General features: G+C 44.8%; 1 protein-coding gene across 1 annotated transcript in view; it reads left to right on the forward strand.

The window, feature by feature from the left end:
• The window catches only part of LOC126108235 (uncharacterized), an 839,799-nt gene extending 825,954 nt beyond the window's left edge, over window positions 1-13,845 (forward strand). Inside the window, exon 6 of the mRNA XM_049913465.1 lies at window positions 13,741-13,845. Within this exon, the coding sequence (XP_049769422.1) occupies window positions 13,741-13,845 (105 nt within the window). The remainder of the gene's footprint in view (window positions 1-13,740) is intronic.
• The last annotated feature ends 292 nt before the right edge of the window (window positions 13,846-14,137 follow it).

The raw sequence follows: 14,137 nt of genomic DNA on the forward strand, positions 1-14,137 counted from the left end.
TGCTTGGACCTCTTCCTCCCGAGCGCGTCGTCGGGAGGAGGTAATTTTAGCTAGACTCCGGATAGGGCACTGTCTTTTTAGCCATCGACACCTTTTAAGCGGCGATCCTCCCCCACTCTGTCCCCACTGCTCTCAGCTGTGGACGGTAAGACACCTTTTAATTGAGTGCCCCTATTTTAATCCGTTACGCGCCTGTCTACAGCTGTCGCCTGATATATCGTCAATTTTAGTAGATGACACGCGATCGGCCGATCGCGTTCTAGAGTTCATTCGTGCCAGTGAAATGACGTCAGTCATTTGAAGTTTTTTTTGGGATACCCAACCCCTTTCTGTAGTGGATTTTTAAGCCTTCCTTCTCCTTTTACTTTCTCCAATTTTATGACTTTCGTTCCCACTGCTGCTGGTTTCTATTTTAGGTTTTTTACTGTTTTTTAAGTCCCGGACCGGGCGCTAATGACCATAGCAGTTTTGCGCCCTAAAACCACAAAAAAAAAAAATCAGCACGATTGCCTTCGTTGTAGCTTTGTTTTTACAAAGATATGAACAGCGGTATGGCTATTTTAAATGGCACCCTGTATTTTTTATTCGGTAGTTCATTTCCTCTCCTAAAGACATATTCAAAAACGTATCACAGTGTACCATTCACTGAAACACAACGTTATTAATTACATAACACAACACTGACGTTGACGCTCCCAGCGCTTAGTGCAGGTACTGGGGGCAATGGAACACATCCACGTGCTCACGTTGACAGAGAGCAAATGTAAACATAAGTAGAATGCACACCCGTCATTCCGTCAACCATCGTCAGTTGAAGAGTTGTGTGAGTAGAATGTACACCAACGAAGAGAAGGTAGAAATGCTACTCATCTATGAGGAATGTAAGTTAGCAGAACAGTAATTGGAATACTGTTTTCTTATGTACACGTATCTTTAGTACAGTAGTTTAGCCCTTTTAAATACTGTTGTGTGGAGTAGGCATACAGTAAAGGCTTTTACTGTTGTTATTGTTGTTGAAGGTAGGCAAAATGCTACGCAGGCAGCGGAACTGTACAAAGAGCGATATCCTGACAAGAACCCACGTTCCCGACGGATGTTTTCTCTGCCTGGTCCGACGTTTCAGGAAACGGGAAGTTTCAACCCAAGACAACGCAATGGTCGTAACACTCGCTCTCGCTACGGTTGCTATGAATCCACATGTGAGCACACGTCAGCTTTAACACGAGATTGGCATTCCTAAGACCAGTGTACAGTGTATTCTTCCACGTCACCAGTTCCATCCGTACCATGTATACCTACGTCAAGAATTGCATGGGAATGATTTCCAGAAAGCCGGCCGCGGTGGCCGAGCGCGTCTAGGCGCTTCAGTCCGGAACCGTGCGATTGCTACGGTTGCACGTTCGAATCCTGCCTCGGGCATGGATGTGTGTGATGTCCTTAGGTTAGTTAGGTTTAAGGGGCTCCGGAACGCCCTATACTTGCAATGTTAAAATAACGCTTATAAATTACATATTTCCTCACAAAGTATTTGAGGTAGGAAGTTGAACTTTTTACAGATTATGTATTGGAATATGGGCTACAACTTAACACAGGGATTTTACAAAATTTTAGTTCAGTTATTAAAGATGATTTTTTTTTCAATTGTGATGAAAATTCACAACATTTTTTTGCAATTTTTTATTTATATATTCAAAAATATACAGTTTTTTGGAAAAAGGCTGTGTTAAATTATGCAGAAGGTACTGTGTAACATTTACTGAAAGTTTGAAACAAATATGTTTGGAAGACCCTTAGAAAACACGTAATTAGTATGAGAAAATAAAAGTTTTGGGAATCGAGCGACAAAGATTGGATTAACTTTTTAGTGCATTCCAGGTCCATAGGATGGATTATCTTCATCCTCTGCAAACTCCTCCTCCAGCTTCCTCTTGTTCCTCCTCCTGTTTACTCTTGCTTGTATTTCTAGACTCTTTACAGTCCTGTCTGCAGCCCGAAGGCGTTCCTTGTCTAAAGCAAGCATCGCTCGTACCGTGTTAGAACCTATCTTCATTCCCATATTTCTAAATACCTTGCACCTTACAATGTTGCCATCATTGAAAGTTGCAACAGCATCACACACACCAAAGTGAAGTGTTTCTATTCCAACAAATACAGTCTTGGGGATTCTCGACCGTATAACACTATTTACACTTTCATTGGGGTTTTGAGTTTTTCCGTGAATACACTTTTTCAACAGTTCAGGTGCTGCTAAGTCTCTGAAAATAGGTTTTATCACCTCCATTATTGCATGAGGCAGACTATGCTTATGAGTGTACACTTCACCAGTTAGCAATCCTTTGTTATATTTACACCAACTGTCTTCTTCTTTGGGACACAAGCTATGTTGGGGATTTTCATCGGTTGAAGAAGTATGAAAAAAAAAAAGAGCCCAAACAGCCTTCTTCATTTCGTCGACACTTTGTGTATTTTGCCTAATAGCCATTCCATAATAGTTCTGTATTTTGTCAATTACGCTGTCAGTTAACCTTCCCTTCTCATCCAACCCTTTATACCATCACTGAGTTTTTGTTTTTTGTACGAAGCTTTCAGTCGCCGAAGTCTTGTTCCCATTCGCTTCTGTACGTGTCCAATACACTCAAATTTCTGCACTACAACATCATTACCATAGGGCTTCAGTCCTTGAACATGTTTGAAACTTTTAGAATCACCGTCACCAAGGTAATTAACATATCGCACAGCGCCACCGTGGGTCACGCCCATGTAGAACACATTTCAAAAAAAATTTAAAAATAGTTGTAGTCTTCGGAATTGAATAAATTATATATCTATTAAAAGGTAATAGTCTGCAGATTCAGAAAACGCAAAAAAGTAAAAATTGAACTTTTAATGATTTTGAGCCTTTCCGGAGCCCCTTAAGTAGTTCCAAGTTCTAGGGGACTGATGACCTCAGATGTTACGTCCCGTAGTGCTCAGAGCCATTTGAACCATTTTTGATTTCCAGAATCGTGTACAGTTTTGTCAGTGGGCACAGCAGCAAATCCTCGCCAACCCGAATTTCTTCTCCAATGTTCTAATTACCGATGAATGTTCCTTCTCAAACAAAGGACAGGTAAATACAAGGAACGTGCATTGTCCAGCTACAACCCACGATGGCTTAGGTGGAACAAGTGCGTCAATGGAGAGTTAACGTCTGGTTTGGGATGCTTGGTACTACAATTATTGGCCCTTATTTCATCACTGGCAGTCTATACGGCACATCGTATGCCAAATTCGTCAGACGGATTCTTCCTCCTCTTCTGGATGAAGTGCCGCTAAGAACCAGAATGCTCATGTGGTATCAACACGATGGATGTCCAGCACATAATGCCTTGCGTGCACGTCATGTTGTGAACCGAAGGTATCCTGCCAGATGGATTGGTCGAGGAGGAACAGTTACTTGGCCTGCTAGGTCTCCTGATTTAAATCCTCTGGACGTTTTGCTATGGGGATGCATTAAAGACGTTGTCTATCGCGATATTCCAACAACTCCAGAGGACACGCAGGAACATATCGTGCTTGCTTGTAATTCTCTTCAGCAGGCAACACTGCAAGCAGTAAATAATTTTTTCATTCAACCAGTACACCAGTGAATCGGTGTCCAGAGTCACCACTTTGAGCACCTTTGAATGTTCTACTCCTCAGCAATGGTACAGGGGAGTCAAAGTCAATTTTGTGTTATGTTTTTACTTGGTTTTCGTTTGTTTGATGATAACTCCAGCAAGTGGACGAGCTTGTTATCCCGGGTTCGAAGTCAGTGTTGTGTTACGTAATTAATAATGCTGTGTTTCAGTCAATGGTACACTGTGATACATTTTTGATTAGGTCTTTAGGAGTGGAAATGACTTACCGAATAAAAAATACAGGGTGACATTTAAAAAAGTCATACCGCTGTTCATATCCTTGTGAAAAAAACAAAGCTGCAGCGAAGGCAGTCATTCTAATTGATGTCCCCCTGACGGCTAAAGAACAAAGCTTGAAACGCTTTGTAATTTGCATCTGGACAAACAGTCCTTTAGGGTGGTCAAGATAAATGGGACACCCTGTGTCACATTCTGTGAAAAAAAAATGGAAGATTTGTATGTCTTGTAGCTGTGCTGTGCTGTTATTTTGTGTACATCGGCTTTTTGTTTACTCGTGCAATAAAGATTGTTTTATCCAAGTTCTCCTTGCCGTATACCTCAAGCCATATGATACGAGGTGCGGCTATAAAATAACGAGGCTGTCGTAGAGAAAGTACGCATGCGCCAAAGATGAACGACCAACAGCTGTGAAGCGCGAAGCCTCCTCAGTTGAATGCTGTAGAAGAATCAGTGTGGCCGGCGGGAAAACGATATGCGTAATAACAGACCAATGAATTGTCTTGAATTTCGACATGAAACTTGGAAAAACTGCTACTGATACCTGTTGGGATACTAAAAGAAATCTGTGACGAAGGCTGTTTCACACGTATGCGATTCTTTGAGTGGTTCAAGCGTTCCCAAGATGGCCGAGAAGACGTTGAAGATGACTCACGCCTAGGACGCTCTTCAACACCAAAATAGGATGACAATATCGAAAAAGCAGGTAATCTGATCCTATTTGACAGTCGGTGGAGTAGCCCGCATCTCGTGGTCGTGCGGTAGCGTTCTCGCTTCCCTCGCCCGGGTTCCCGGGTTCGATTCCCGGCGGGGTCAGGGATTTTCTCTGCCTCGTGATGGCTGGGTGTTGTGTGCTGTCCTTAGGTTAGTTAGGTTTAAGTAGTTCTAAGTTCTTAGGGGACTTACGACCACAGCAGTTGAGTCCCATAGTGCTCAGAGCCATTTGAACCATTTGAGTCGGTGGAGTATTCTATCGATTGCTGAAACGATGGGAACTGAGAAATAATATGTAACGCAAATTTAACATAGTAAAATTGACATCAGAAAAACGTGTGCGTAACTGGTGCCGAAAATTCTCACGATCGAACAAAAAGACGCCCTTGAAAATGTTTGTGCTGATACTTTGAATAGCACTGAAAACGATCGCAATTTCTCGGAAAGTGTGATAACATGTGACGAATCTTAGTTTTCGGCTTACGATCCAGAAACTAAGGGCCAACCCATGCAATGGAAGGGCTAAACCCCACTGAGAGCGACAACAGGTTGAACGAGCAACTCCAGATTCAAAGCGATGATGACTGTTTTTTTTTCTTTAGATATTCACGGAATTGTGTATCTTCACTGGGTGTCACTTATAATCCGTCTTGATTGCATAAAATGTTTATTCACACGACCGGTTTCGGTTCCTCTAGAACCATCTTCAGCTCTGCAATTTCGGTCACAGGAGTAACCCGTCCACACTCAGCAACTTTCACATGCTGCGTCACATCCTACACCTGGATTTATTGTCTGGGATGCGATTTCATATGACAGCAGGGTCATCCCACGCATGCTGACTGCAAATTTGTTCTTCAGTCTGGTGATTCGACCGATTGTGTTGCCTTTCATGAACAGCTTTCCAGGGAGTGTTTTCCAACAGGATAACGCTCGCCCGTATACCGCTGTTGTAACTGTACATGCTCTACAGAGTGTCAAAATGTTGCCTTGTCCTGCTCGATCACCAGATCCGTCTCCAGTCGACCATATATGGGCCATCATGCGACGAGACTCCAGCGTCATCCACAAACAGCATTAACCGTACCTTTATTGACCGACAAAGTGCAACATTCATGCAACTCCATCCCATAAACCGACATCCGGCACCTCTACACCACAATGCATGCACGTTTGCATGCTTGGATTCAACATTCTCGAGGTTACACCGTTCAGTAATGTACCAGCATTTTACATTTGCAGTGCCTTATCTCGCGCTTACGTCGACCTGTGATCTTGCAATGTTAATCACTTAAATATGTTACCTAGTCAAATGTTTTCCCGAAGTTTCATTACTATACATTAATTATTTTTTAGCGTGACGAGTTTTGTTTCTCTCAGTGTTTTAATCAACATTACTACCTTGAGGTTCTTGCTGAACACCGAGAGAAAATAAGAAAAAAACGGCTCGAATTATGGAAGTACCAATCATGGGTTCTGCATGAATGCTGACCGGCTCATATCGCATTCGCTCTTAAGGGGCTCCGGAAAGGCTCAAAATCATGAAAAGTACAATTTTTACTTTTTTGCGTTTTCTGAATCTGCAGACTATTACATTTTAATAGATATATAATTTATTCAATTCCGAAGACTACAATTATTTTTAATTTTTTTTTTTTTGAAATGTGTTCTACATGGGCGTGAACACTGGACTCGCATTCGGGAGGACGACGGTTCAATCCCGTCTCCAGCTATCCTGATTTAGGTTTTCCGTGATTTCCCTAAATCGCTTCAGGCAAATGCCGGGATGGTTCCTTTGAAAGGGCACGGCCGATTTCCTTCCCCATCCTTCCCTCACCTGAGCTTGCGCTCCGTCTCTAATGACCTCGTTGTCGACGGGACGTTAAACACTAATATCCTCCTCCTCCTCTACATGGGCGTGACCCACTGTGGCGCTGTTAAACTGCTGTCAAATGGTGTTATTATTAACGTCCGTGTTCATCAGGTACATTTTAGTGATGTCAGATACAGTATGTGTTGTGGCTAACCTGTGATGGTTCAATATATATCGCTGGTGTGATTGTCGATTGTTTGATGTTTATTTACTCTGTCGTTATCTCTAAAATATTCGTAATTAATTCTGTTTCTTGAGTCTCTGTTTTGTTGAAGTATAATAATGAGTAAAAGTGGTGTGTATGATGCTGTTGCGACTTTGAACGATGGCAACATTGTAAGGTGCAAGGTATTTAGAAATATGGGAATGAAGATAGGTTGTAACATGGTACGAGCGATGCTTGCTTTAGACAAGGAACGCCTTCGGGCTGCAGACAGGGCTGTAAAGAGTCTAGAAATACAAGCAAGAGTAAACAGGAGGAGGAACAAGAGGAAGCTGGAGGAGGAGTTTGCAGAGGATGAAGATAATCAATCCTATGGACCTGGAATGCACTGAAAAGTTAATCCAATCTTTGTCGCTCGATTCCCAAAAATTTTATTTTCTCATACTAATTACATGTTTTCTAAGGATCTTCCAAACATATTTGTTTCAAACTTTCAGTAAATGTTACACAGTACCTTCTGCATAATTTAACACAGCCTTTTTCCAAAAAAAACTGTACATTTTTGAATATATAAATAAAAAATTGCAAAAAAAATGTTGTGAATTTTCATTACAATATAAAAAAAATCATCTTTAATAACTGAACTAAAATTTTGTAAAATCCCTGTGTTAAGTTGTAGCCCATATTCCAATAAATAATCTGTAAAAAGTTCAACTTCCTACCTCAAATACTTTGTGAGGAAAGATGTAATTTATAAGCGTTATTTTAACATTGCAAGTATAGGGCGTTCCGGAGCCCCTTAAGAGGTCTCTGGCGAAGTACAATATCTGAGTGTTGCAGAATCCGCTTTATTCACCAGGCCTATCAGCACGTGACTATTCCCCAGGGTCAAGTCTGCGTTAAAGGGAACGATATTTCAGTCCGTTGAAGCAGTGAAAGGAGAAAGCGTCACACGTCATCAAGGAGCTCACAGAGGAAGACCTTCCGTACTGTTTCCATCAGTGAAAACTTCGGACGGAGTGTTGTGGGGGTAGAGGAGGGGAGCATCTCGAGGGTGACAGTAACTAAATATGTATGTTTTCGAAATAAAGTGTTTTACGGCAGTAGTCCCGTTATTTTATAACCACACATCGTACTCCCAGAGTCTCGTGACTATGGAGAATCTTGCATCATTGTATTGTATGGTGTATGTTAACCAGGGGCCTAGAAACGACGGAGAGGCTACGTACCCGCTGCAGCCGCAGTGCTCCACAACCCCACGACGACTACCGCAGTCCACTTCACCCCTCCGCCGCCCCACACCGAATGCAGGGTTATTGTGCGGTTCGGCCCCCGGTGGACCCCCCCAGGGAACGTCTCACACCAGACGAGTGTAACCCCTGTGTTAATGTGGTAGAATAGTGGTGGTGTACGCGTACGTGGAGAACTTGTTCGTGCAGCAATCGCCGACGTAGTGTAGCTGACGCGGAATAAGGGGAACGAGCCAGCATTCGCCGAGGCAGATGGAAAACCGCCTAAAAACCGTCCACAGACTGGCCGGGTCACGAGACCTCGACACAAACCCGCCGGGCGGATTCCTGCCGGGGACCAGGCGCTCCTTCCCGCCCGGAAAGCCGTGCGCTAGACCGCACTGGTAACTGTGCGGGCTATCTTGCATCATACTTCGTAATTTTAAACATAGCTGCGCTACAGCAACGGTTCCACGTAATAAGACTAAAAACAGCCGACCAGTTGCAATGGATAAAGTAATCTTTACCTAGGTTTCGACAGATTTAAATCTGTCTTCTTCAGACAGTTAGTGGATCTATGCAGATATTTGTAAAAACGACAATGATACATCATTCCATATTAATGTAATACTGCCGCCTTCTGAAGAAGACAGATTTAAATCTGTCGAAACCTAGCTAAAGATTACTTTATCCATTGCAACTGGTCGGCTGTTTTTAGTCTTAATACTTCGTAATCCTTACGTAACGTCAGCAAATGGTTCAAGTGGCTCTGAGCACTATGGGACTTAACATCTGAGGTCATCAGTCCCCTAGAACTTAGAACTACTTAAACCTAACTAACCTAAGGACATCACACTCATCCATGCCCGAGGCAGGATTCGAACCTGCGACCGTAGTGGTCGCGCAGTTCCAGACTGAAGCGCCTAGAACCGCTCGGCCACACTGGCCGGCTAACTTCAGCAGCATTAGTTTTTCTTTTGACTGAAAACTTAGTTGCTGGATGGGACGTATGGTGAATTACCTCTTTTTTGAGTGACTATTTTGAAGAGAATGATTCAGATTTTAAAAGATGAACAAGCATCCACTTATTGTTTTTTGTTGTTTTCTAATAATTTGAATGAAGTATGCTTTGATACTAGAAAATATAGATTACAGACAGAAAGGCCTATAACGTCCTGTGAGAGAAGTTACTTGCTTTAAATTATAATTTCAAATTATAACAGCAGCCCTTTATATTTTATGCAGAGAAAAAAAGTGCAAATTACTCTGTGAAATAATCGCTGTATACTCTGTACACGCATAATCATACTACAAAGTTTTACACCTGTACAATGAGCAAATGATGAACTAATTTAAGAGAAAGCTAGTTTAGCTAGGCACTAACTTACCTATTAATTTCGTAAACTTACGATCATCCAACAACTTCGACTGTCTGGGTGCGTTAGGTAGCATTCTAACTCAACCATAAGCTAGAGTTACCGTATTTGACCCAGGTAACATACAGATTATTTCAAATTCAAATAGAAATTTAACCAACTGCTACATACAATGTATATAAAAACTAACTTTTAGTAGAACATTTCCCTGTTATCGCTTTTCTCTGGAACTTGTTGATTACATATACCTTCGGCAGATTTAGGAATTTTTCTGTATTTTGAGTGTCTCATGTATAGCGCTGGGTGTAATTAACCACACGAAAATTGATACTAAACTGAGTTTGCTGTACCGTGTCTTCTCATTCTGAGAGTCACGCATTATATCCTCTACTACTAGATCATTTCTGTGTATATACGTTTTACGGTCACGGCTGGCAGTCAGAAGCAGCGAAACACCAAAAAAAATAAGACACTACCTTGCCTATTACGATGTAAGGAAATGGTTCGCATTCAAAGCAGCTTCCAGTCGTCTCGGAATAGATACATTATGTGATCAGAGGTATCCGGACACGCACAAAAGCATCCGTTTGTCGCATTAGGTGCATTGTACTGCCACCTGCTGCCAGGTTCTCTACATCAGCGACCTCAGTAGCCGTTAGACATCGTGAGAGAGCAGAATGGGGCGCTCCGCGGAACTCACGGACTACGAACGTGGTCAGGTGATTGGGTGTCACTTGTGTCGTACGTCTGTACGCCTAATTTGCACACTCATAAACATCCCTGAGGCCACTGTTTTCAGTGTGACAGTGAAGTGAAATTGTGAAGGGACACGTACAGCACAAAAGCATACAGGCCGACCTCGTCTCTTGACTGACAGAGACTGCCGACAGTTGAAGAGAGTCGTCATGTACACTCCTGGAAATTGAAATAAGAACACCGTGAATTCATTGTCCCAGGAAGGGGAAACTTTATTGACACATTCCTGGGGTCAGATACATCACATGATCACACTGACAGAACCACAGGCACATAGACACAGGCAACAGAGCATGCACAATGTCGGCACTAGTACAGTGTATATCCACCTTTCGCAGCAATGCAGGCTGCTATTCTCCCATGGAGACGATCGTAGAGATGCTGGATGTAGTCCTGTGGAACGGCTTGCCATGCCATTTCCACCTGGCGCCTCAGTTGGACCAGCGTTCGTGCTGGACGTGCAGACCGCGTGAGACGACGCTTCATCCAGTCCCAAACATGCTCAATGGGGGACAGATCCGGAGATCTTGCTGGCCAGGGTAGTTGACTTACACCTTCTAGAGCACGTTGGGTGGCACGGGATACATGCGGACGTGCATTGTCCTGTTGGAACAGCAAGTTCCCTTGCCGGTCTAGGAATGGTAGAACGATGGGTTCGATGACGGTTTGGATGTACCGTGCACTATTCAGTGTCCCCTCGACGATCACCAGTGGTGTACGGCCAGTGTAGGAGATCGCTCCCCACACCACGATGCCGGGTGTTGGCCCTGTGTGCCTCGATCGTATGCAGTCCTGATTGTGGCGCTCACCTGCACGGCGACCATCATTGGCACCAAGGCAGAAGCGACTCTCATCGCTGAAGACGACACGTCTCCATTCGTCCCTCCATTCACGCCTGTCGCGACGCCACTGGAGGCGGGCTGCACGATGTTGGGGCGTGAGCGGAAGACGGCCTAACGGTGTGCGGGACCGTAGCCCAGCTTCATGGAGACGGTTGCGAATGGTCCTCGCCGATACCCCAGGAGCAACAGTGTCCCTAATTTGCTGGGAAGTGGCGGTGCGGTCCCCTACGGCACTGCGTAGGATCCTACGGTCTTGGCGTGCATCCGTGCGTCGCTGCGGTCCGGTCCCAGGTCGACGGGCACGTGCACCTTCCGCCGACCACTGGCGACAACATCGATGTACTGTGGAGACCTCACGCCCCACGTGTTGAGCAATTCGGCGGTACGTCCACCCGACCTCCCGCATGCACACTATACGCCCTCGCTCAAAGTTCGTCAACTGCACATACGGTTCACGTCCACGCTGTCGCGGCATGCTACCAGTGTTAAAGACTGCGATGGAGCTCCGTATGCCACGGCAAACTGGCTGACACTGACGGCGGCGGTGCACAAATGCTGCGCAGCTAGCGCCATTCGACGGCCAACACCGCGGTTCCTGGTGTGTCCGCTGTGCCGTGCGTGTGATCATTGCTTGTACAGCCCTCTCGCAGTGTCCGGAGCAAGTATGGTGGGTCTGACACACCGGTGTCAATGTGTTCTTTTTTCCATTTCCAGGAGTGTATAAACAATTACGTTTTAATCGTCTTGAAGTTGAAGCTTTTCTTTCGGTGTTTGTTTGGAAGTAGGTTCGTTGTTGGAGGGGCTCTGTCTTGAGCAAAACACGGTTTTATGTTTTCTTTCGCACACGTGTTATCGAGCGAGGTGGCGTAGTCGTTAGCACACTGGACTCGCATTCCGGAGAGCTACGGTTCAATCCCGCGTCTGGCCATCTTGATTTAGGTTTCCCGTGACTTCCGGAAATCGCTCCAGTCAAATGCCGGGATGGGTTCCTTGGCAAGGGCACGGCCGACTTCCTTCCCCATCCTTGCCTAATCCTATGAGACCGATGACCTCGCTGTCTGGTCTCCTTCCCCGCCGCCTGTTGTGGCCGAGCGGTTCCAGGCGCTTCAGTCCGGAACCGCGCTGTTGCTACGGTCGCGGGTTCGAATCCTGCCTCGGGCATGGATGTGTGTGATGACCTTCGGTTACTTAGGTTTAAGTAGTTCTAAGTCTAGGGGACTGATGATCTCAAATGTTAAGTCCCATATTGCTTAGAGCCATTCGAACCATTCTCTTCCCCCAAATAACCCAACCCAACCAACAGACGTGTTTCGCTGAAGTTTCAGCATCATCAGGGGCTTTTTTTTCCTTCTTGTTACCACATGCTGTGTGTCTTCAAAAATGGTTCAGATGGCTCTGAGCACTATGGGACTTAACATCTGAGGTCATCAGTCCCCTAGAACCTAGAACTACTTAAACCTAACTAACCTAAGGACATTACAGACATCCATGTCCGAGGCAGGATTCGAACCTACGACCGTAGCGGTCGCGCGGTTCCAGACTGTAGCGCCTAGAACCGCTCGGCCACGCCGGGCGGCTTGCTGCGTGGGTTTCCTGTTTTTTGTTTTCATGTTTTTTTTTATTGCACTTGTTTTCTTTCGGAATCTGTCGTTTTTCTGGCTTCCCTGTTACCTTCACTGTGAAAACCTGCGCTATGCAACTTTAACTGTCTCTGTAAACAGTCTAGCCGGCCGCGGTGGTCTCGCGGTTCTAGACGCTCAGTCCGGAATAGCGCGACTGCTACGGTCGCAGGTTCGAATCCTGCCTCGGGCATGGATGTGTGTGATGTCCTTAGGTTAGTTAGGTTTAAGCAGTTGTAAGTTCTAGGGCACTGATGACCTCAGAAGTTAAGTCCCATAGTGCTCAGAGCGATTTGAACTTTTTTTTTTTTTTTAACAGTCTAAACAGTGACAGGGCAAGTTGCATAGAGCAGGTTTTCACAGTGAAGGTAAGAGGGAAACCAGAAAAAATGGCAGATACCGAAAGAAAACAAGTGCAACAAAAGATATAAAAAAGAGGAAAACCACACGACTTGTGCTACGAAGAAACAAAACAGAAGCCGACTGATGATGCTGAAATTTCAGCAAAACACGTCTGGGAAATAGAAGATAAGATAAAAGTCTGTTTTGCTCAAGGCGGAATCCGTCCGCAGCAAACCTGTAATTAAGTTTGTACGAAAAAATCAAAGCGCGAGTCCTTCTCGCACTTGTCAGCTCTTTTCTTTTTTTTCAAAACTTTTATTTTTTTATTTGAACTGAAATTTTGAGACCAGTTGTATTAGCTATTTTCAGAAGATTTATTTGAGTAACAGCTTCTGTCAAATTTTCTGAAAGTGTAACAAAAATCGTTTCCAGAATCTAGGCAGATCACCTTCATTTTTTTTTTTTTTATTGGGTTTCAGGACGTGCCCATAGAGTCATTTCCAGAGTGGAATATCAGTTATGACGATTCATATGTAAGACGACACCACAACAGTCAGAAAATCTCGGACGGTAATCGAACCCGGGACATTGAATAGCTGATCCCACAGCCTCTGAGGCGGACAGTTTGCGTTAATTCAACTCATTCAATTTTGTGACGTTTTACCTCCGAATTAAAAGTCCCATTTTTCTAAAATGCATTCAAACAACAAAGGTGAAAAGAAGTCTCTTTGACTAACACCATTTTTTATTTAATGGTTCCCGGTTCGATTCCCGGCCCTGAGCACAATTCGTAACCTGTGCGAAAATTTACGAAACATCACACGCTGCGCTTATAGGAGATTCATCCTGAAATGAGTGTTACTGTGCTAATGTTTCTTTTTAATGCATCGTCGACGACGTTTCACACCTCTTCTGTGTTTGCGTCCTCAGGTGAACAGCTCCGAGTACTTCAGCGTGAGCTTCGAGCTGCCCAGCGGCGCGGACGCGGGCCCGGACGAGTTCGTCGCGGCGTGTCGCGGCGTCACGCTAGCGTGAGTACCACCCACACATGTGTGGGCGTGTGTTTCTGCTTTACTCCTCTTCCACCCGCACACGTGGCCACAAAGCGCGTGGGGTCGGGTTGCAGGCGCCAAGGACGCGGCGGAGCTGAAGCCGACCGCAAAACACGGCGGCAGCGGCTCACACCAGCAGCATTTCACGACGGCACGAAATGTTTATCTCACCTCGGACGGACCCGGAATTTAACTCGTGTTTCACGCGCCAGCCGTCACGGTTTTCTCTCGTCTTTTGTACACGCAACCAGCAGATACCGTCTGCTGAGGTCAGA

This window comes from Schistocerca cancellata, chromosome 11 (genome assembly GCF_023864275.1).
Source record: "Schistocerca cancellata isolate TAMUIC-IGC-003103 chromosome 11, iqSchCanc2.1, whole genome shotgun sequence".
Classification (NCBI taxonomy): domain Eukaryota; kingdom Metazoa; phylum Arthropoda; class Insecta; order Orthoptera; family Acrididae; genus Schistocerca; species Schistocerca cancellata.